The sequence below is a fragment of the Physella acuta genome, unplaced genomic scaffold (assembly GCF_028476545.2).
Source record: "Physella acuta isolate Inbredline_101_S28 unplaced genomic scaffold, ASM2847654v3 ptg000223l, whole genome shotgun sequence".
Taxonomy (NCBI): domain Eukaryota; kingdom Metazoa; phylum Mollusca; class Gastropoda; family Physidae; genus Physella; species Physella acuta.
Window position 1 is genome coordinate 522,090 of NW_026731742.1, and position 19,830 is coordinate 541,919.

Sequence of the window (19,830 nt, forward strand, 5' to 3'; positions counted from 1 at the left end):
AGGCATAGATAGACCTAGAACTAGAATCTAGAGTTACGTTACTTTACTGGGATTAATAGATGAGGCTTAAAAAGAACTAATAACGACCATCTGTTAAAAATATTTTATAGTGTATAAATCTAGATCTATGACTGATTTAAAATAAATTAACAATATTTGAGCTAAACCAACAGTTTATCTATTAAGAAGATGATTTTAACCTCTTGATTTGGAGTAGATCTAGGCTTTTAAAATAAAACCTAGCCTACAGATTTCTCGAGGTCTAGGCCTAGCCAAGTCCTAGGACCTACCGGGTTTTTAAAAAACAGGAAGTGTTTACATTTTTAGAAAAGGTGAAAAATGCTGAAAGCTTGATCTTACACTTTACAGTACTTAACACTTTTATTAGATTTAATTAGATCTAGTGAATCTAGATCTAGATCTATAGTAGCTAGCTAGGAACTTAGGACTAACCTAACTCATAGACTATGTATCTAGAACTAGAAAATCTAGACAGACTAGTGACTAGATCTAGACTTTTTTAGAATCTAGATCTAGATGATCTAGTATTTACTAATTTCAATTTGTTAGTTATTATAGTTTATTAGTTAACCAGTTTGAGTTTAGCAGACTAACTAAAGTTTACTAAAGTAAAGTCTAAAGTACTAAACTAAAAGACTAAAAAGTAGACACTGAAAACTCACTAGATCTAGAATCTAGATCTACTCACTGAAGATCTAGATCTAGATTCTAGAATCTACTATAGATTCTAGGACTAGATCTAGATCTAGATCCTATTCCTACTGCTGCTAGAATCTAGATCTCTCTGTTATCTTAATAAAGTAAAAGGGATGATATTTTGAGTCGACCCTTTGAATCCCGGTCAGAACGTCCCCCCGTCGTGGCCTCAACCAACCGGCGGGCTTGTTGCATTGAGTTACATATAAACTCAAAACAATAATATAAACAATCTCGATCAGTTCGGTCAGGCCACACACCAGGCACGCACAGTGTTGTGTGTCGTGCCTTAACCAAAATAAACTAGATTAGAGTAATTAGTAGTAATTATTTAACGCATGAATTCAGAAAAGCATAAAAAAGCATAAAATAAAAAAGGCATCTGTTTCACTGCAGTGTTTGGCCATGATCATATACTGAATTTGTTCGATACGCCTAACACTTACTAAGAGTTTTGTGATGTAACAGAAGTTTTGTTTTCATTAGAACTGCAAGAATGTATTTGAGAAAAGTAGGGCCAGTATGAAAACAAGCCTAGAGAGAACAGACGTAAGCAGGTAACATGCAGCACAGTGCCTCACCTGAGCTCACCAAGGAGGAAGTCGATGAGGTCCAGTCCCTCTTCAAGAAAAAGTTTTCTTTCTCTCAGCTTCCTTGTCTGCAAGATGGCAGCACTTGGCTGGAAGCATGGATTGGAGGTTGGTTCTTTTTTTTATTTAGTGTAGCCGTTTATTGCCCATGCACTGCCCTCTCTGTGTGTGACCATGCACTGCCCTCTCTGTGTGCTCATGCACTGCCCTCTCTGTGTGACCATGCACTGCCCTCTCTGTGTGCCCATGCACTGCCCTCTCTGTGTGACCATGCACTGCCCTCTCTGTGTGACCATGCACTGCCCTCTGTGTGTGTGACCATGCACTGCCCTCTCTGTGTGCTCATGCACTGCCCTCTCTGTGTGACCAAGCACTGCCCTCTGTGTGTGCCCTCTGTGTGTGACCATGCACTGCCCTCTCTGTGTGACCATGCACTGCCCTCTGTGTGTGTGACCAAGCACTGCCCTCTCTGTGTGCCCATGCACTGCCCTCTCTGTGTGCCCTCTCTGTGTGACCAAGCACTGCCCTCTGTGTGTGACCATGCACTGCCCTCTGTGTGTGTGACCAAGCACTGCCCTCTCTGTGTGCCCATGCACTGCCCTCTGTGTGTGTGACCAAGCACTGCCCTCTCTGTGTGCCCATGCACTGCCCTCTCTGTGTGCCCCCTCTGTGTGACCATGCACTGCCCTCTCTGTGTGACCAAGCACTGCCCTCTCTGTGTGCCCTCTCTGTGTGACCATGCACTGCCCTCTCTGTGTGCCCTCTGTGTGTGCCCTCTGTGTGTGACCATGCACTGCCCTCTCTGTGTGACCATGCACTGCCCTCTGTGTGTGTGACCAAGCACTGCCCTCTCTGTGTGCCCATGCACTGCCCTCTCTGTGTGCCCCCTCTGTGTGACCATGCACTGCCCTCTCTGTGTGACCATGCACTGCCCTCTCTGTGTGACCAAGCACTGCCCTCTCTGTGTGCCCTCTCTGTGTGCCCTCTCTGTGTGACCAAGCACTGCCCTCTGTGTGTGCCCTCTGTGTGTGACCATGCACTGCCCTCTCTGTGTGACCATGCACTGCCCTCTGTGTGTGTGACCAAGCACTGCCCTCTCTGTGTGCCCATGCACTGCCCTCTCTGTGTGCCCCCTCTGTGTGACCATGCACTGCCCTCTCTGTGTGACCATGCACTGCCCTCTCTGTGTGACCAAGCACTGCCCTCTCTGTGTGCCCTCTCTGTGTGACCATGCACTGCCCTCTCTGTGTGCCCTCTCTGTGTGCCCTCTCTGTGTGACCATGCACTGCCCTCTCTGTGTGACCATGCACTGCCCTCTCTGTGTGACCATGCACTGCCCTCTGTGTGTGACCATGCACTGCCCTCTGTGTGTGACCATGCACTGCCCTCTGTGTGTGACCATGCACTGCCCTCTGTGTGTGACCAAGCACTGCCCTCTGTGTAACCATGCACTGCCCTCTCTGTGTGACCAAGCACTGCCCTCTGTGTGTGACCAAGCACTGCCCTCTGTGTAACCATGCACTGCCCTCTCTGTGTGACCAAGCACTGCCCTCTGTGTGTGACCATGCACTGCCCTCTGTGTGTGACCATGCACTGCCCTCTGTGTGTGACCATGCACTGCCCTCTGTGTGTGACCATGCACTGCCCTCTGTGTGTGACCAAGCACTGCCCTCTGTGTAACCATGCACTGCCCTCTCTGTGTGACCAAGCACTGCCCTCTGTGTGTGACCAAGCACTGCCCTCTGTGTAACCATGCACTGCCCTCTCTGTGTGACCAAGCACTGCCCTCTGTGTGTGACCATGCACTGCCCTCTCTGTGTGCCCTCTCTGTGTGCCCATGCACTGCCCTCTGTGTGACCATGCACTGCCCTCTCTGTGTGCCCTCTCTGTGTGCCCATGCACTGCCCTCTATGTGACCATGCACTGCCCTCTCTGTGTGCCCTCTCTGTGTGCCCATGCACTGCCCTCTGTGTGTGCCCATGCACTGCCCTCTCTGTGTGACCAAGCACTGCCCTCTCTGTGTGCCCTCTGTGTGTGACCATGCACTGCCCTCTCTGTGTGACCATGCACTGCCCTCTCTGTGTGACCAAGCACTGCCCTCTCTGTGTGACAGTGCACTGCCCTCTCTGTGTGCCCTCTGTGTGTGACCATGCACTGCCCTCTCTGTGTGCCCATGCACTGCCCTCTCTGTGTGACCATGCACTGCCCTCTCTGTGTGCCCATTCACTGCCCTCTCTGTGTGACCATGCACTGCCCTCTCTGTGTGCCCTCTGTGTGTGACCATGCACTGCCCTCTCTGTGTGCCCATGCACTGCCCTCTCTGTGTGCCCTCTGTGTGTGACCATGCACTGCCCTCTCTGTGTGACCAAGCACTGCCCTCTGTGTGCCCATGCACTGCCCTCTGTGTGACCAAGCACTGCCCTCTCTGTGTGACCAAGCACTGCCCTCTCTGTGTGACCAAGCACTGCCCTCTCTGTGTGCCCATGCACTGCCCTCTCTGTGTAAATTATGCATAATTTATACAGATTGAATGTATAAATTATGTATAATTTACGCAGATTGAATATATAAATAATGCATAATTTATGCAGATTGAATGTATACGTATCTTTAAGACTGACCAACATGCAGCCTATTAGTAGAAAATAAGCTTTAGTCTTTATCAGGATGGTCATATTTACATGCCAATAAGTTTAGTTTAGTTTACTCCCTTTAGTTGCGCAAGTTTCTTGGTGTGTGTATTTGCTAGCAGCTGGTGTGTGTGTGTGTGTGCTAGTGGCACAACTTGATGTTTGCTTCCATATATTATTTTAGATGAACCAAGCTTGACAGAAAACCTGCCTGAAGATTTCGAACTGTCAGCGTTGAAGAAAGAATTGAACACAACAAAAGACAGGCTTAGCTCTCAAGACATAGAAACCTGGCACAGTCACACAACCAAGTGCAATCTGGCAGCCCTGGTCATCCCCTTTGTCAAGTAGGTCATGCTTGTGGTCATTTGTGTCAACCCTGTATGTGAGTATATGACACTGAGGTGCTTTCAACACACATAGAATTACTTGAGGTGCTTTCAACACACTTGATTACTTTAGGTGCCGCTATAGATTATCAACCTGTGAAACTCCAGTCATTTATGCTAACTAGATTCATGTATTTATAAATGTCAGTAGGTAGGTAGCTGTTGATTCCTATATATTTTGTCTGTCATGATACTGTGTGATTCCTATATATTTTGTCTGTCCTGATACTGGGTAGCTGTTGATTCCTATATTTGTTGTCTGTCCTGATACTGTGTGATTCCTATATATTTGGTCTGTCCTGATACTGTGTGACTCCTATATATTTGGTCTGTCCTGATACTGTGTGACTCCTATATATTTGGTCTGTCCTGATACTGTGTGACTCCTATATATTTGGTCTGTCCTGATACTGTGTGACTCCTATATATTTGGTCTGTCCTGATACTGGGTAGCTGTTGATTCCTATATATTTGGTCTGTCCTGATACTGTGTGATTCCTATATATTTTGTCTGTCATGATACTGTGTGATTCCTATATATTTGGTCTGTCCTGATACTGTGTGATTACTATATATTTGGTCTGTCCTGATACTGTGTGACTCCTATATATTTGGTCTGTCCTGATACTGTGTGATTCCTATATATTTGGTCTGTCCTGATACTGTGTGATTCCTATATATTTGGTCTGTCCTGATACTGTGTGATTCCTATATATTTGGTCTGTCCTGATACTGTGTGATTCCTATATATTTGGTCTGTCCTGATACTGTGTGATTCCTATATATTTGGTCTGTCCTGATACTGTGTGACTCCTATATATTTGGTCTGTCCTGATACTGTGTGACTCCTATATATTTGGTCTGTCCTGATACTGGGTAGCTGTTGATTCCTATATATTTGGTCTGTCCTGATACTGTGTGATTCCTATATATTTGCTGTCTGTCCCCAGGGAGCTGGGGGTGGAGCTGTGTACACAAGCCTGGGTCAAGTTCTATGAAATCCTCAGCAACTTCCCCGTCTGCCCACAGGAAAGTTTTTTGTCACTTCACCTGTGTGAAGCTCCCGGGGCTTTTGTTACGGCTTTAAATCATTTCCTACAGCTTTCAGGTAGGTTGACCTTGATTATGTTGACCTTCAAATCACTTCCTACAGCTTACAGGTAGGTTGACCTTGATTATGTTGACCTTCAAATCACTTCCTGAACTTACAGGTAGGTTGACCTTGATTATGTTGACCTTCAAATCACTTCCTACAGCTTACCTAAATAACCTAAATGATTTTTGACTTCGGACAAACTGCATCTGATGTTGAATTTATTGTACCACTATCACACTCATGTCTCATTAAAGCAGCCTCATTTAATGTCTCATTAAAGCAGCCTAATTAACTGTGGGTTTGTGTTTGTTTATCCCAACCATTTACGTGTATCAAATTTCTCCACATTTTGGTACACCCTAACCAGACACTTACGTGTATCAAATTTCTCCACATTTTGGTACACCCTAACCAGACACTATTATTTTCCCAAGCCTTCAATCACATCTGGGACTGGCGTGCCACCACACTTCACCCATACTACGAGGCCAACTCTAACGAGGAAATGGTGGCGGATGATCGTTTGATCAGGCACACATACACTCAGTGGTATTTTGGTAGCAGTGGTAGGGGGGACATTACAGCACAGGGCTACGTCAAAGATTTGTACACATACATGCAAGGGGTGATGGAAGATGAGGACTTAAAACTATTACTGGTAAGGCTTTTGGCTGCTTACATCAAGATGTAGAAGTTCAACTGTTGAAAGATGTTGTTGTCACACTGTTGAAAGATGTTGTCACACTGTTGAAAGATGTTGTCACACTGTTGAAAGATGTTGTTGTCTCAGTGTTGAAAGATGCTGTCACACTGTTGAAAGATGTTGTCACACTGTTGAAAGATGTTGTTGTCACACTGTTGAAAGATGTTGTTGTCACACCGTTGAAAGATGTTGTTGTCACACTGTTGAAAGATGTTGTTGTCACACTGTTGAAAGATGTTGTCACACTGTTGAAAGATGTTGTTGTCACACTGTTGAAAGATGTTGTTGTCACACCGTTGAAAGATGTTGTCACACTGTTGAAAGATGTTGTTGTCACACTGTTGAAAGATGTTGTTGTCACACTGTTGAAAGATGTTGTCACACTGTTGAAAGATGTTGTCACACTGTTGAAAGATGTTGTTGTCTCAGTGTTGAAAGATGTTGTTGTCACCCTGTTGAAAGATGTTGTCACACTGTTGAAAGATGTTGTTGTCACCCTGTTGAAAGATGTTGTCACACTGTTGAAAGATGTTGTTGTCTCAGTGTTGAAAGATGTTGTCTCAGTGTTGAAAGATGTTGTTGCTGCAGGTGACAGCAGATGGTAGTAGAGACTGCCAGACCAACCCAGCGGAGCAGGAAGTTTTGGTGTCGCGGCTACACTACTGTGAATTGTTGACAGCCTGCCTCTTCCTCTCCCAGCACGGGAACTTTGTCCTGAAAGTCTTCACGTTGTTTGAGCCGTCCTCAGTGGTGATGCTCTTCCTGCTCAATGTCTTGTTCACTGAGGTGAGACTGTTGCATCCTGCTGTACCTGTTACAGTCAGGTTTTAAATTTGACTAGTTTTGTCCATGCCATCAATCCACTGACCTAGTTTGTCCATGCCATCAATCCACTGACCTATTTTGCACATGCCATCAATCCACTGACCTAGTTTTGTCCACACCATCAATACACTGACCTAGTTTTGTCCACACCATCAATCCACTGACCTAGTTTTGTCCATGCCATCAATCCACTGACCTAGTTTTGCCCATGTTATCAATCCACTGACCTAGTTTTGCCCATGCCATCAATCCACTGACCTAGTTTTGCCCATGCCATCAAGCCACTGACCTAGTTTTGTCCATGCCATCAATCCACTGACCTAGTTTTGTCCACACCATCAATACACTGACCTAGTTTTGTCCACACCATCAATCCACTGACCTAGTTTTGTCCATGCCATCAATCCACTGACCTAGTTTTTCCCATGTTATCAATCCACTGACCTAGTTTTGCCCATGCCATCAATCCACTGACCTAGTTTTGCCCATGCCATCAAGCCACTGACCTAGTTTTGCTCATGCCATCAATCCACTGACCTAGTTTTGTCCATGCCATCAAGCCACTGACCTAGTTTTGCTCATGCCATCAATCCACTGACCTAGTTTTGTCCATGCCATCAATCCACTGACCTAGTTTGTCCATGCCAGGTCCATGCCATCAAGCCAGCCACCAGTAAAAGTGGGAACTCAGAGATCTATCTGGTCTGTCTGGACTACAGGAAGAAAGTCAAGGACAGCACATTATGGAAACTGCTTGACCTTTTAGTTTGTGAGTGATGGAAACTGCTTGACCTTTTAGTTTGTGAGTGATGGAAACTGCTTGACCTTTTAGTTTGTGAGTGATGGAAACTGCTTGACCTTTTAGTTTGTGAGTGATGGAAACTGCTTGACCTTTTAGTTTGTGAGTGCCTCTTGTCAAGTCCTGAAATTATCGGATAGGTGGCGAAACGCTTTCAGTTTGAAGAGTGTGATGTCATCTAGCATTCTCCATGCACACCAATGCACTCTCACATATACATACATACTCACTCATACACATAGACTCATGCATACACATGCAAACACACACTCTAACATATTGGGGATCTAACATATAGGATCCATTGAAAGATCTAAGTACTTACTTTGTGTAGTAGAGTGTAAGTGACAGTAGTAAAAAAAAAATGTTCTCTAACAAGACAGGGATGTACCTGGCACATTACGCTTGATTGAAGAGATCCCTGCCCTGTTCCTGCAGGAGCACAGGCACTGCTGCATGCAGTTCTCCCACTGGCAGATGCAGACCATTGAGACCAACGTCCAGCTGTTTGAGCGCCCCCAGGGCCTGACGCAGCTGGCCAGGAAACAGGAGCTGGCCCTAAAGCTCTTCCAGGAGAAGGTGCAGGTTGGGCACAGGCGCAGCATCAAGAGGGTGGCTGTCATCCAGAGAGATGTGAGTAGTTGGGGACATTCTAGTGACATTTGATGTCATCCAGAGAGATGTGTGTAGTTGGGGACATTCTAATGACATTTGATGTCATCCAGAGAGATGTGAGTAGTTGGGGACATTCTAGTGACATTTGATGTCATCCAGAGAGATGTGAGTAGTTGGGGACATTCTGATGACATTTGATGTCATCCAGAGAGATGTGTGTAGTTGGGGACATTCTAATGACATTTGATGTCATCCAGAGAGATGTGAGTAGTTGGGGACATTCTAATGACATTTGATGTCATCCAGAGAGATGTGTGTAGTTGGGGACATTCTAATGACATTTGATGTCATCCAGAGAGATGTGAGTAGTTGGGGACATTCTAATGACATTTGATGTCATCCAGAGAGATGTGTGTAGTTGGGGACATTCTAATGACATTTGATGTCATCCAGAGAGATGTGTGTAGTTGGGGACATTCTAATGACATTTGATGTCATCCAGAGAGATGTGAGTAGTTGGGGACATTCTAATGACATTTGATGTCATTGGTCAGTGATGTACATGACATGTAGATCCATGATGAGACGTGTACACAATTGTTCTCTCCTCAGATGTCCTCCTTTTACTTTGCCAAATTTTCTGGGCAACACAAAGCTTTTCAGCCAATCTGGCGCCATAAAAACTTAAAGGGCACCTTTCATCTGCGCCAGAACCTCAACTCCATGCCCTGGGCAGAGCGCGTTGAGCTCATGGAGATAAGGGACATTGTTCACCCGGGATTAAAATTACAGGTAAATCAGTAGGTCAATCTGATTAAAATTACAGGTGAATCAGTAGGTCAGTCTGTTTAAAATTACAGGTAAATCAGTAGGTCAGTCTGTTTAAAATTACAGGTAAGTCAGTAGGTCAGTCTGTTTAAAATTACAGGTAAATCAGTTGGTCAGTCTGTTTAAAATTACAGGTAAATCAGTAGGTCAGTCTGTTTAAAATGACAGGTAAATGACTTAGGTAACACTTGTATTTTAAAATTTAAAATGACAGGTAAATGACTAGGTAACACCTGTATTTTAAAATGACAGGTAAATGAGTAGGTCAGTCCTGATTAAAATTACAGGTAAATCAGTAGGTCAGTCTGTTTAAAATTACAGGTAAATCAGTAGGTCAGTCTGTTTAAAATTACAGGTAAATGACTTAGGTAACACTTGTATTTTAAAATTTAAAATGACAGGTAAATGACTAGGTAACACCTGTATTTTAAAATGACAGGTAAATGACTTAGGTAACACCTGTATTCTCCTCCCCAGTGCAGTAACCAGCTAGAAGACACAGAGGTGGTGGAGTGGAATGATGTGGAGAAAGGTGACGCCTTCTCTGTCATCACCAACTCTCAAGTGTGTGATGTCACCCTCATGACTGATCTCAACATCCTGTTAAGTCACTCTGATGTAAGTCACAGTCATCTGGTAGGTCACTAGACGTTTTCTGCTGCAGTCACTCTAAGTTATTCAGTTCTCTCTACTTCATTGGTGTAGCTAAAAATAGATTAGTTAAGTCAGTAAATTGTGTACAGCTGGGTGGGACTGATCATTGAATTGTTCCAACTTTCAGTATAAAAAGTGTACTCCTTTGAATTGTTCCAACTTTCAGTATAAAAAGTGTACTCATCTTTGAATTGTTCCAACTTTCAGTATAAAAAGTGTACTCATCTTTGAATTGTTCCAACTTTCAGTATAAAAAGTGTACTCATCTTTGAATTGTTCCAACTTTCAGTATAAAAAGTGCACCCATCTTTGAATTGTTCCAACTTTCAGTATAAAAAGTGCACCCATCTTTGAATTGTTCCAACTTTCAGTATAAAAAGTGTACTCATCTTTGAATTGTTCCAACTTTCAGTATAAAAAGTGTACTCATCTTTGAATTGTTCCAACTTTCAGTATAAAAAGTGTACTCATCTTTGAATTGTTCCAACTTTCAGTATAAAAAGTGTACTCATCTTTGAATTGTTCCAACTTTCAGTATAAAAAGTGTACTCATCTTTGAATTGTTCCAACTTTCAGTATAAAAAGTGCACCCATCTTTGAATTGTTCCAACTTTCAGTATAAAAAGTGTACCCATCTTTGAATTGTTCCAACTTTCAGTATAAAAAGTGTACTCATCTTTGAATTGTTCCAACTTTCAGTATAAAAAGTGTACTCATCTTTGAATTGTTCCAACTTTCAGTATAAAAAGTGTACTGATCTTTGAATTGTTCCAACTTTCAGTATAAAAAGTGTACTGATCTTCAAATTGTTCCAACTTTCAGTATAAAAAGTGTACCCATCTTTGAATTGTTCCAACTTTCAGTATAAAAAGTGTACCCATCTTTGAATTGTTCCAACTTTCAGTATAAAAAGTGTACTCATCTTTGAATTGTTCCAACTTTCAGTATAAAAAGTGTACTCATCTTTGAATTGTTCCAACTTTCAGTATAAAAAGTGTACTCATCTTTGAATTGTTCCAACTTTCAGTATAAAAAGTGTACTCATCTTTGAATTGTTCCAACTTTCAGTATAAAAAGTGTACTCATCTTTGAATTGTTCCAACTTTCAGTATAAAAAGTGTACTCATCTTTGAATTGTTCCAACTTTCAGTATAAAAAGTGTAGAGAGACTGGTCATGTTGTTAATGTACCCATCTTTGAATTGTTCCAACTTTCAGTATAAAAAGTGTCGTGAGACGAGCTACAAGCAGCACTGTAGTGGCACAGGCAAGATGTTGGCGGGGGTGGTGTGGGAGGCTGTCCTGTCTGACACCCCCCAGCCCGCAGGCAGCCACCCCTCCAGGGGAAGCAACCAGTTTGTGTTCTGGGATGATGTAGACGAGGGTGGCGCCCCCTCGCTGGTGTACGAGTCCTTCATGCGTCATGTCACCAGCAGCGTCAGCGTGCGGAGAGTCACCAGCGTACCGGAGTTTGTCTCCGTGGTCACCAGCTCTGACTGCAGGCTGCAGGTGTTTTGTGGCGCCACTTGGTTCAGCCCTGCAGGCCCCTCCTCTACCTTCTCCCCCTCCCCACTTGAAGAGCTGCAGCTCAGGAGAAAACTTACACAGAGGGTGCTGACTATTTTAAGGGTAAAGTTTTTCTCAGTTTTTGGTTTCTGTAAACGAATGTACAACTATTTTTAGAAAAAAAACAAGGACACATTCTCACATATTTTTCTTACATTCTTTCCTCCCCTTCTTTTCTTTAAGCTAATTGTAAAATGAAAATCTAACCATTGCTTCCATGTTTCTAGCTGTTGTTTATTACTTCCATGTTTCTAGCTGTTGTTTATTACTTCCATGTTTCTAGCTGTTGTTTATTACTTCCATGTTTCTAGCTGTTGTTTATGGCTTCCATGTTTCTAGCTGTTGTTTATTACTTCCATGTTTCTAGCTGTTGTTTATTGCTTCCATGTTTCTAGCTGTTGTTTATGGCTTCCATGTTTCTAGCTGTTGTTTATTGCTTCCATGTTTCTAGCTGTTGTTTATGGCTTCCATGTTTCTAGCTGTTGTTTATTGCTTCCATGTTTCTAGCTGTTGTTTATTACTTCCATGTTTCTAGCTGTTGTTTATTGCTTCCATGTTTCTAGCTGTTGTTTATGGCTTCCATGTTTCTAGCTGTTGTTTATTACTTCCATGTTTCTAGCTGTTGTTTATTGCTTCCATGTTTCTAGCTGTTGTTTATGGCTTCCATGTTTCTAGCTGTTGTTTATTGCTTCCATGTTTCTAGCTGTTGTTTATTGCTTCCATGTTTCTAGCTGTTGTTTATGGCTTCCATGTTTCTAGCTGTTGTTTATTGCTTACATGTTTCTAGCTGTTGTTTATTACTTCCATGTTTCTAGCTGTTGTTTATGGCTTCCATGTTTCTAGCTGTTGTTTATGGCTTCCATGTTTCTAGCTGTTGTTTATTGCTTCCATGTTTCTAGCTGTTGTTTATTGCTTCCATGTTTCTAGCTGTTGTTTATGGCTTCCATGTTTCTAGCTGTTGTTTATTGCTTCCACAGCATTTGAACCCTGGCAGCCGCCTGATTCTTCTGACCACAGCTGCCCTAACCAGGCTGACCACTGGCCTCTTGTATATACTGGCCAGGTCATTCAGTGCAGTAAGTTTTCTCTTCTGGAAGTTCTACTCACCCCCCTCCCACATGCTTGAACCATTAACCCTTCTCTCTACAGACCTCTGTACACAGTAAACCCAACCTGTCACTTCTCTCTACAGACCTCTGTACACAGTAAACCCAACCTGTCCCTTCTCTCTACAGACCTCTGTACACAGTAAACCCAACCTGTCACTTCTCTCTACAGACCTCTGTACACAGTAAACCCAACCTGTCACTTCTCTCTACAGACCTCTGTACACAGTAAACCCAACCTGTCACTTCTCTCTACAGACCTCTGTACACAGTAAACCCAACCTGCCCCTTCTCTCTACAGACCTCTGTACACAGTAAACCCAACCTGTCCCTACAGACCTCTGTACACAGTAAACCCAACCTGCCCCTTCTCTCTACAGACCTCTGTACACAGTAAACCCAACCTGTCACTTCTCTCTACAGACCTCTGTACACAGTAAACCCAACCTGCCCCTTCTCTCTACAGACCTCTGTACACAGTAAACCCAACCTGTCACTTCTCTCTACAGACCTCTGTACACAGTAAACCCAACCTGTCCCTACAGACCTCTGTACACAGTAAACCCAACCTGTCACTTCTCTCTACAGACCTCTGTACACAGTAAACCCAACCTGTCCCTTCTCTCTACAGACCTCTGTACACAGTAAACCCAACCTGTCACTTCTCTCTACAGACCTCTGTACACAGTAAACCCAACCTGTCACTTCTCTCTACAGACCTCTGTACACAGTAAACCCAACCTGTCCCTACAGACCTCTGTACACAGTAAACCCAACCTGTCCCTTCTCTCTACAGGCCTCTGTACACAGTAAACCCAACCTGCCCCTACAGACCTCTGTACACAGTAAACCCAACCTGTCCCTTCTCTCTACAGACCTCTGTACACAGTAAACCCAACCTGTCACTTCTCTCTACAGACCTCTGTACACAGTAAACCCAACCTGTCCCTTCTCTCTACAGACCTCTGTACACAGTAAACCCAACCTGTCACTTCTCTCTACAGGCCTCTGTACACAGTAAACCCAACCTGTCCCTACAGACCTCTGTACACAGTAAACCCAACCTGCCCCTTCTCTCTACAGACCTCTGTACACAGTAAACCCAACCTGCCCCTTCTCTCTACAGACCTCTGTACACAGTAAACCCAACCTGTCACTTCTCTCTACAGACCTCTGTACACAGTAAACCCAACCTGTCCCTACAGACCTCTGTACACAGTAAACCCAACCTGTCACTTCTCTCTACAGACCTCTGTACACAGTAAACCCAACCTGTCACTTCTCTCTACAGACCTCTGTACACAGTAAACCCAACCTGTCACTTCTCTCTACAGACCTCTGTACGCAGTAAACCCAACCTGTCACTTCTCTCTACAGACCTCTGTACACAGTAAACCCAACCTGTCACTTCTCTCTACAGACCTCTGTACACAGTAAACCCAACCTGTCACTTCTCTCTACAGACCTCTGTACACAGTAAACCCAACCTGTCACTTCTCTCTACAGACCTCTGTACGCAGTAAACCCAACCTGTCACTTCTCTCTACAGACCTCTGTACACAGTAAACCCAACCTGTCACTTCTCTCTACAGACCTCTGTACACAGTAAACCCAACCTGTCACTTCTCTCTACAGACCTCTGTACACAGTAAACCCAACCTGTCCCTACAGACCTCTGTACACAGTAAACCCAACCTGCCCCTTCTCTCTACAGACCTCTGTACGCAGTAAACCCAACCTGTCCCTAAAGACCTCTGTACACAGTAAACCCAACCTGCCCCTTCTCTCTACAGACCTCTGTACACAGTAAACCCAACCTGTCACTTCTCTCTACAGACCTCTGTACACAGTAAACCCAACCTGTCTCTACAGACCTCTGTACACAGTAAACCCAACCTGCCCCTTCTCTCTACAGACCTCTGTACACAGTAAACCCAACCTGTCACTTCTCTCTACAGACCTCTGTACACAGTAAACCCAACCTGCCCCTTCTCTCTACAGACCTCTGTACACAGTAAACCCAACCTGCCCCTTCTCTCTACAGACCTCTGTACACAGTAAACCCAACCTGTCACTTCTCTCTACAGACCTCTGTACACAGTAAACCCAACCTGTCACTTCTCTCTACAGACCTCTGTACACAGTAAACCCAACCTGTCACTTCTCTCTACAGACCTCTGTACACAGTAAACCCAACCTGTCCCTACAGACCTCTGTACACAGTAAACCCAACCTGTCACTTCTCTCTACAGACCTCTGTACACAGTAAACCCAACCTGTCACTTCTCTCTACAGACCTCTGTACACAGTAAACCCAACCTGTCCCTACAGACCTCTGTACACAGTAAACCCAACCTGTCCCTTCTCTCTACAGACCTCTGTACGCAGTAAACCCAACCTGTGGCTGCAGCAACTGATCCTGCTGGACAACTTCGCTGGGGCGTGTCCAGAGTTGGTCAAGCACCTGACTGAGGTCAACACAATCCTGGCCGCTGAGGCGGAACTTGGTGCCACCACAGGCTGTCTGATGGAGGTCGTTAATTTTGCTTACCTCGTCAATGGTAGGTGGTAACTTTAGTCTCACTTCATTTGTTATGGTAGGTGGTAACTTTTGTTTAGTCTCACTTCATTTGTTATGGTAGGTGGTAACTTTTGTTTAGTCTCACTTCATTTGTTATGGTAGGTGGTGACTATAGTCTCACTTCATTTGTTATGGTAGGTGGTAACTTTAGTTTAGTCCTCAGACAGGAGATTTGTCCAGTTTGTGACATTTCTTGTTTCCTCAGACAGGAGATTTGTCCAGTTTGTGACATTTCTTGTTTCCTCAGACAGAAGATTTGTCCAGTTTGTGACATTTCTTGTTTCCTCAGACAGGAGATTTGTCCAGTTTGTGACATTTCTTGTTTCCTCAGACAGGAGATTTGTCTAGTTTGTGACATTTCTTGTTTCCTCAGACAGGAGATTTGTCCAGTTTGTGACATTTCTTGTTTCCTCAGACAGGAGATTTGTCCAGTTTGTGACATTTCTTGTTTCCTCAGACAGGAGATTTGTCCAGTTTGTGACATTTCTTGTTTCCTCAGACAGAAGATTTGTCCAGTTTGTGACATTTCTTGTTTCCTCAGACAGGAGATTTGTCCAGTTTGTGACATTTCTTGTTTCCTCAGACAGAAGATTTGTCCAGTTTGTGACATTTCTTGTTTCCTCAGACAGAAGATTTGTCCAGTTTGTGACATTTCTTGTTTCCTCAGACAGAAGATTTGTCCAGTTTGTGACATTTCTTGTTTCCTCAGACAGAAGATTTGTCCAGTTTGTGACATTTCTTGTTTCCTCAGACAGAAGATTTGTCCAGTTTGTGACATTTCTTGTTTCCTCAGACAGGAGATTTGTCCAGTTTGTGACATTTCTTGTTTCCTCAGACAGGAGATTTGTCCAGTTTGTGACATTTCTTGTTTCCTCAGACAGGAGATTTGTCCAGTTTGTGACATTTCTTGTTTCCTCAGACAGAAGATTTGTCCAGTTTGTGACATTTCTTGTTTCCTCAGACAGGAGATTTGTCCAGTTTGTGACATTTCTTGTTTCCTCAGACAGGAGATTTGTCCAGTTTGTGACATTTCTTGTTTCCTCAGACAGGAGATTTGTCCAGTTTGTGACATTTCTTGTTTCCTCAGACAGGAGATTTGTCCAGTTTGTGACATTTCTTGTTTCCTCAGACAGGAGATTTGTCCAGTTTGTGACATTTCTTGTTTCCTCAGACAGGAGATTTGTCCAGTTTGTGACATTTCTTGTTTCCTCAGACAGGAGATTTGTCCAGTTTGTGACATTTCTTGTTTCCTCAGACAGGAGATTTGTCCAGTTTGTGACATTTCTTGTTTCCTCAGACAGGAGATTTGTCCAGTTTGTGACATTTCTTGTTTCCTCAGACAGGAGATTTGTCCAGTTTGTGACATTTCTTGTTTCCTCAGACAGGAGATTTGTCCAGTTTGTGACATTTCTTGTTTCCTCAGACAGGAGATTTGTCCAGTTTGTGACATTTCTTGTTTCCTCAGACAGGAGATTTGTCCAGTTTGTGACATTTCTTGTTTCCTCAGACAGGAGATTTGTCCAGTTTGTGACATTTCTTGTTTCCTCAGACAGGAGATTTGTCCAGTTTGTGACATTTCTTGTTTCCTCAGACAGGAGATTTGTCCAGTTTGTGACATTTCTTGTTTCCTCAGACAGGAGATTTGTCCAGTTTGTGACGGCCAACAACAACTACCTGGTGTCAGGCTTCATCAACCTGATGCTGCACCACTACACTCAGCTCAGGGCAGGGGAGGGGAGACAATTGGACCAAAAGAAAATACGAGTCAACTGAAGAGGATCTGAAGTTTATTTCGCACTGTTATTTAAAATGTAAAGCCAGAAAAATAAACCAGCCATAAAATGTAGCTGCAGCTTTCTCTCCCAAGTTCAGGGCAATTCGTGAATTTGAGGTGAAAAACAAATTTGTGTCATTTTCTCAATGAATTTTTAACCCACTGTAAATATGCTCCAATATCTCAAGACTTTGTTTTGTTCTTGTAAGTAGCTCTACTCAATTTTTTGTCACTCAAGTCTCTAGAATGGCAGTGTGGATACATGTTAGTCTCTAGACAGTGTGGATATATGTTTGAAAGTGAATTTTTTGTAACTGGTTGTGTTGCTGAGCGAGCTCAAGCTATTCTGGCAACAACTAAATGGCTTATGTTACAATGTAATGTCAAAATGTATGGAATAATGTAACACAATATGTAGCAATGTGACAAACGTTTACAAACATGAAACATGGACTATCTGATATTATTGTTTAAATGTTTACAAAACTTGAATGGAAGATGTATGTGCTGCTCCATGTAAACCATGTTTATTTTTATTTAATAAATCTGTTTTATACTGCAAGTATTCAATAGGTGTTGTGTGGTACATGTAGGGTGTGTGTGGTCAATGTGGGCTATATAAAGTAGCGTAGCGAGGGGGGGGGGGGGGGGGTGCGGAACGCACCGGGTGATTATTTGATTAATTCGAGTGTTAAATAGTCTTTTAAGAGCAAGTTTGACAAATCCCGACAGGGGGGGGGGTGCAAATTGAAAGGTTGATCCAGAGAGCGCGCCAAATTGAAAGTTTGTCCCCGGGCGCCGGGAAGGATCGCTACGCCTCTGGGAGGGTGACACTATTAAGTGCCGCACCGGGAGACACCCCACCTCGCTACGCCACTGGCCATATACTATGTTCCCTCTAAGCTGTTTTACCGTGAGATCTTTTATAATTTGGCATGCAACTATTTATAGTCTCTTTCTCTCTCTCTCTCTGGCTCTCTCTCATAATATATATATATATATATATATAGTGTATATATTACCCCCCCCCCATCTGTGTGTACTCTATTTTACTCCGTTTCCCCTTTTATCACGGCCCTGACCTACTAACACAGTTCACATCACATGACGGACCTCGGTCAACAACAACACGCACTGTCCACCCGATGACGTCACACGTCCGCCATCTTTGTGACGTCAGATCGTGCCTAAGATATGACCAATATTTATCATCAGATGTTCTCACCAAGGGTTACATTCTTGTAGAATCTAATTAGGCCCATTAAAAACGAAACAATATTGATTGTTCCATTTTTTTAAAAACTTGAGCCCAAGCTTGTGAGGTTTTAGTTCAGAGCACGTAGTTTGGCTTTTTAGTTCAGAGCACGTAGTTTGGCTTTTTAGTTCAGAGCACGTAGTTTGGCTTTTTAGTTCAGAGCACGTAGTTTGGCTTTTTAGTTCAGAGCACGTAGTTTGGCTTTTTAGTTCAGAGCACGTAGTTTGGCTTTTTAGTTCAGAGCACGTAGTTTGGCTTTTTAGTTCAGAGCACGTAGTTTGGCTTTTTAGTTCAGAGCACGTAGTTTGGCTTTTTAGTTCAGAGCACGTAGTTTGGCTTTTTAGTTCAGAGCACGTAGTTTGGCTTTTTAGTTCAGAGCACGTAGTTTGGCTTTTTAGTTCAGAGCACGTAGTTTGGCTTTTTAGTTTAGCAACATGTGCAAGGTTTAGGTTTGTAGTGAAGGGAAGTCTACGATGGTTTGGTCTGGGGGGGGGGGGGGGGGGGTCAAAATAAAACCCTAAAGTAACACTGCATAGATAGATAGAGGATGTGTAGACGGCAGCAGGAAGTCACGACTTTGAATAAAAGACAACAGGTCTTAGTGGAAGTAGATGAAGCAAGCGATGCATATAAAGTGGGGGGGGGGGGGGTGACAAGAAAAAGTCACAATTGTGTATTCCAAAAAGTGCAAATGATTATTTAAATGTAATGTAAAAATTGTATATGTATGCGTAGGTTGTATTTGTGTGTTAGTCTAAACTATGTAGGGTTTTAATTCCGTTGTAGAATACAATTAAGTTTTCATCGTGTTTTTTTTTTTTTTACTTTCTTACTTCGAATCAGCGTGAAATTGGAAGAAGACGTAGTTATTAGTAAATATGAAATGCTGTCCTCAACTCATCGCAACAATAGTTCAACCACCTTTACTGCGCACATGATAAATGATCAAGACAAAAGGCCGACACGGTACAAAGGCCATCATTGACGCAAAACGTAAACAATACACAGAATGGACGAATAAGGCCGTCGGAAAAAAACACAAACATAATGGTGTGCCTAACTTTCTCGCTCTGCCGGGTATTCAAATAAAAACGGAACAAAATTTGAGGCTGTTGTGTAAATTACTGATGAAGATTAAAGTCTTATTCTTATTGAAAACAAAATATTTTTTTACAGGTTATACATGGTACAAAAAAGACACTTATATTTACAAACAAAAATTTACAATTCTCAACTAGTAAATTAAAATATCTCTTAATACACATTTGTGACTTATTTCTGTAATTTTTTTCCGATAAAATATTTCTTTGTAACTTTAAAAAAAATCTTTTTCCAGGCAAAAACTTTTTTTTTTCTGTGACCTTTCCCCCCGCTCGACAGTGTTCAGTAGCGCCATATGGGCGGATGGTGGTGAGGGGCGCAGAAAGGTTGGCGTTTGTTGTGTGATCGGGAAAGTTTGTAGGTCACTATTCTCGTCTCACATGAAATATGGCCAGAGGGTGGATTAAATCTTGGACACATGAACTTATAGTCACCCATTGACCTACATCAGCCATACCCTGTAACACATCAGCCACTGTTGTCGTGTAAGCTTCTCACGAGAGGGGTGACCTGAGAAAGATGGGGGGGGGGGGGGGTAGATAAATTGTCTAGAGGGGAGATCTATGTGTCATTGTTGCCGACCCGAGGCCCTAATCAGAAAA

At 43.2% G+C, this 19,830-nt stretch overlaps 2 protein-coding genes across 3 annotated transcripts in view; one reads left to right on the forward strand and one right to left on the reverse strand.

Moving 5' to 3' along the window:
• The window catches only part of LOC131937823 (tudor domain-containing protein 5), a 55,436-nt gene extending 55,153 nt beyond the window's left edge, over positions 1-283 (reverse strand). The window contains exon 1 of the mRNA XM_059295491.1: positions 201-283. The gene's annotated coding sequence lies outside the window, so the exon portion shown is untranslated. The remainder of the gene's footprint in view (positions 1-200) is intronic.
• Positions 1-17,387, forward strand: LOC131937826 (cap-specific mRNA (nucleoside-2'-O-)-methyltransferase 2). Of its 2 annotated transcripts, none has more exons than XM_059295498.1 (14): positions 1-332; positions 1,204-1,415; positions 4,122-4,284; positions 5,277-5,434; positions 5,857-6,080; positions 6,714-6,911; positions 7,599-7,719; positions 8,129-8,382; positions 8,977-9,156; positions 9,670-9,810; positions 11,064-11,474; positions 12,389-12,487; positions 14,892-15,078; positions 16,732-17,387. In XM_059295498.1, the coding sequence occupies exons 2-14, from the start codon at positions 1,280-1,282 to the stop codon at positions 16,869-16,871; spliced, it is 2,412 nt and encodes an 803-aa protein (XP_059151481.1). In that variant the 5' UTR covers positions 1-332; positions 1,204-1,279; the 3' UTR covers positions 16,872-17,387. The 2 variants fall into 2 exon arrangements, with proteins under 2 accessions (XP_059151481.1, XP_059151482.1); XM_059295499.1 differs by lacking the exon at positions 1-332 and adding an exon at positions 335-368.
• Positions 17,388-19,830: the final 2,443 nt, after the last annotated feature.

Coding starts and splice junctions, on each gene's coding strand:
- LOC131937826 (XM_059295498.1), top strand. CDS start 1,280: ATGCAGCACAGTGCCTCACCTGAGCTCACCAAGGAGGAAGTCGATGAG. Junction 1,416..4,121: donor GCTGGAAGCATGGATTGGAG/GTTGGTTCTTTT, acceptor ATATTATTTTAG/ATGAACCAAGCTTGACAGAA. Junction 9,811..11,063: donor TCCTGTTAAGTCACTCTGAT/GTAAGTCACAGT, acceptor TCCAACTTTCAG/TATAAAAAGTGTCGTGAGAC.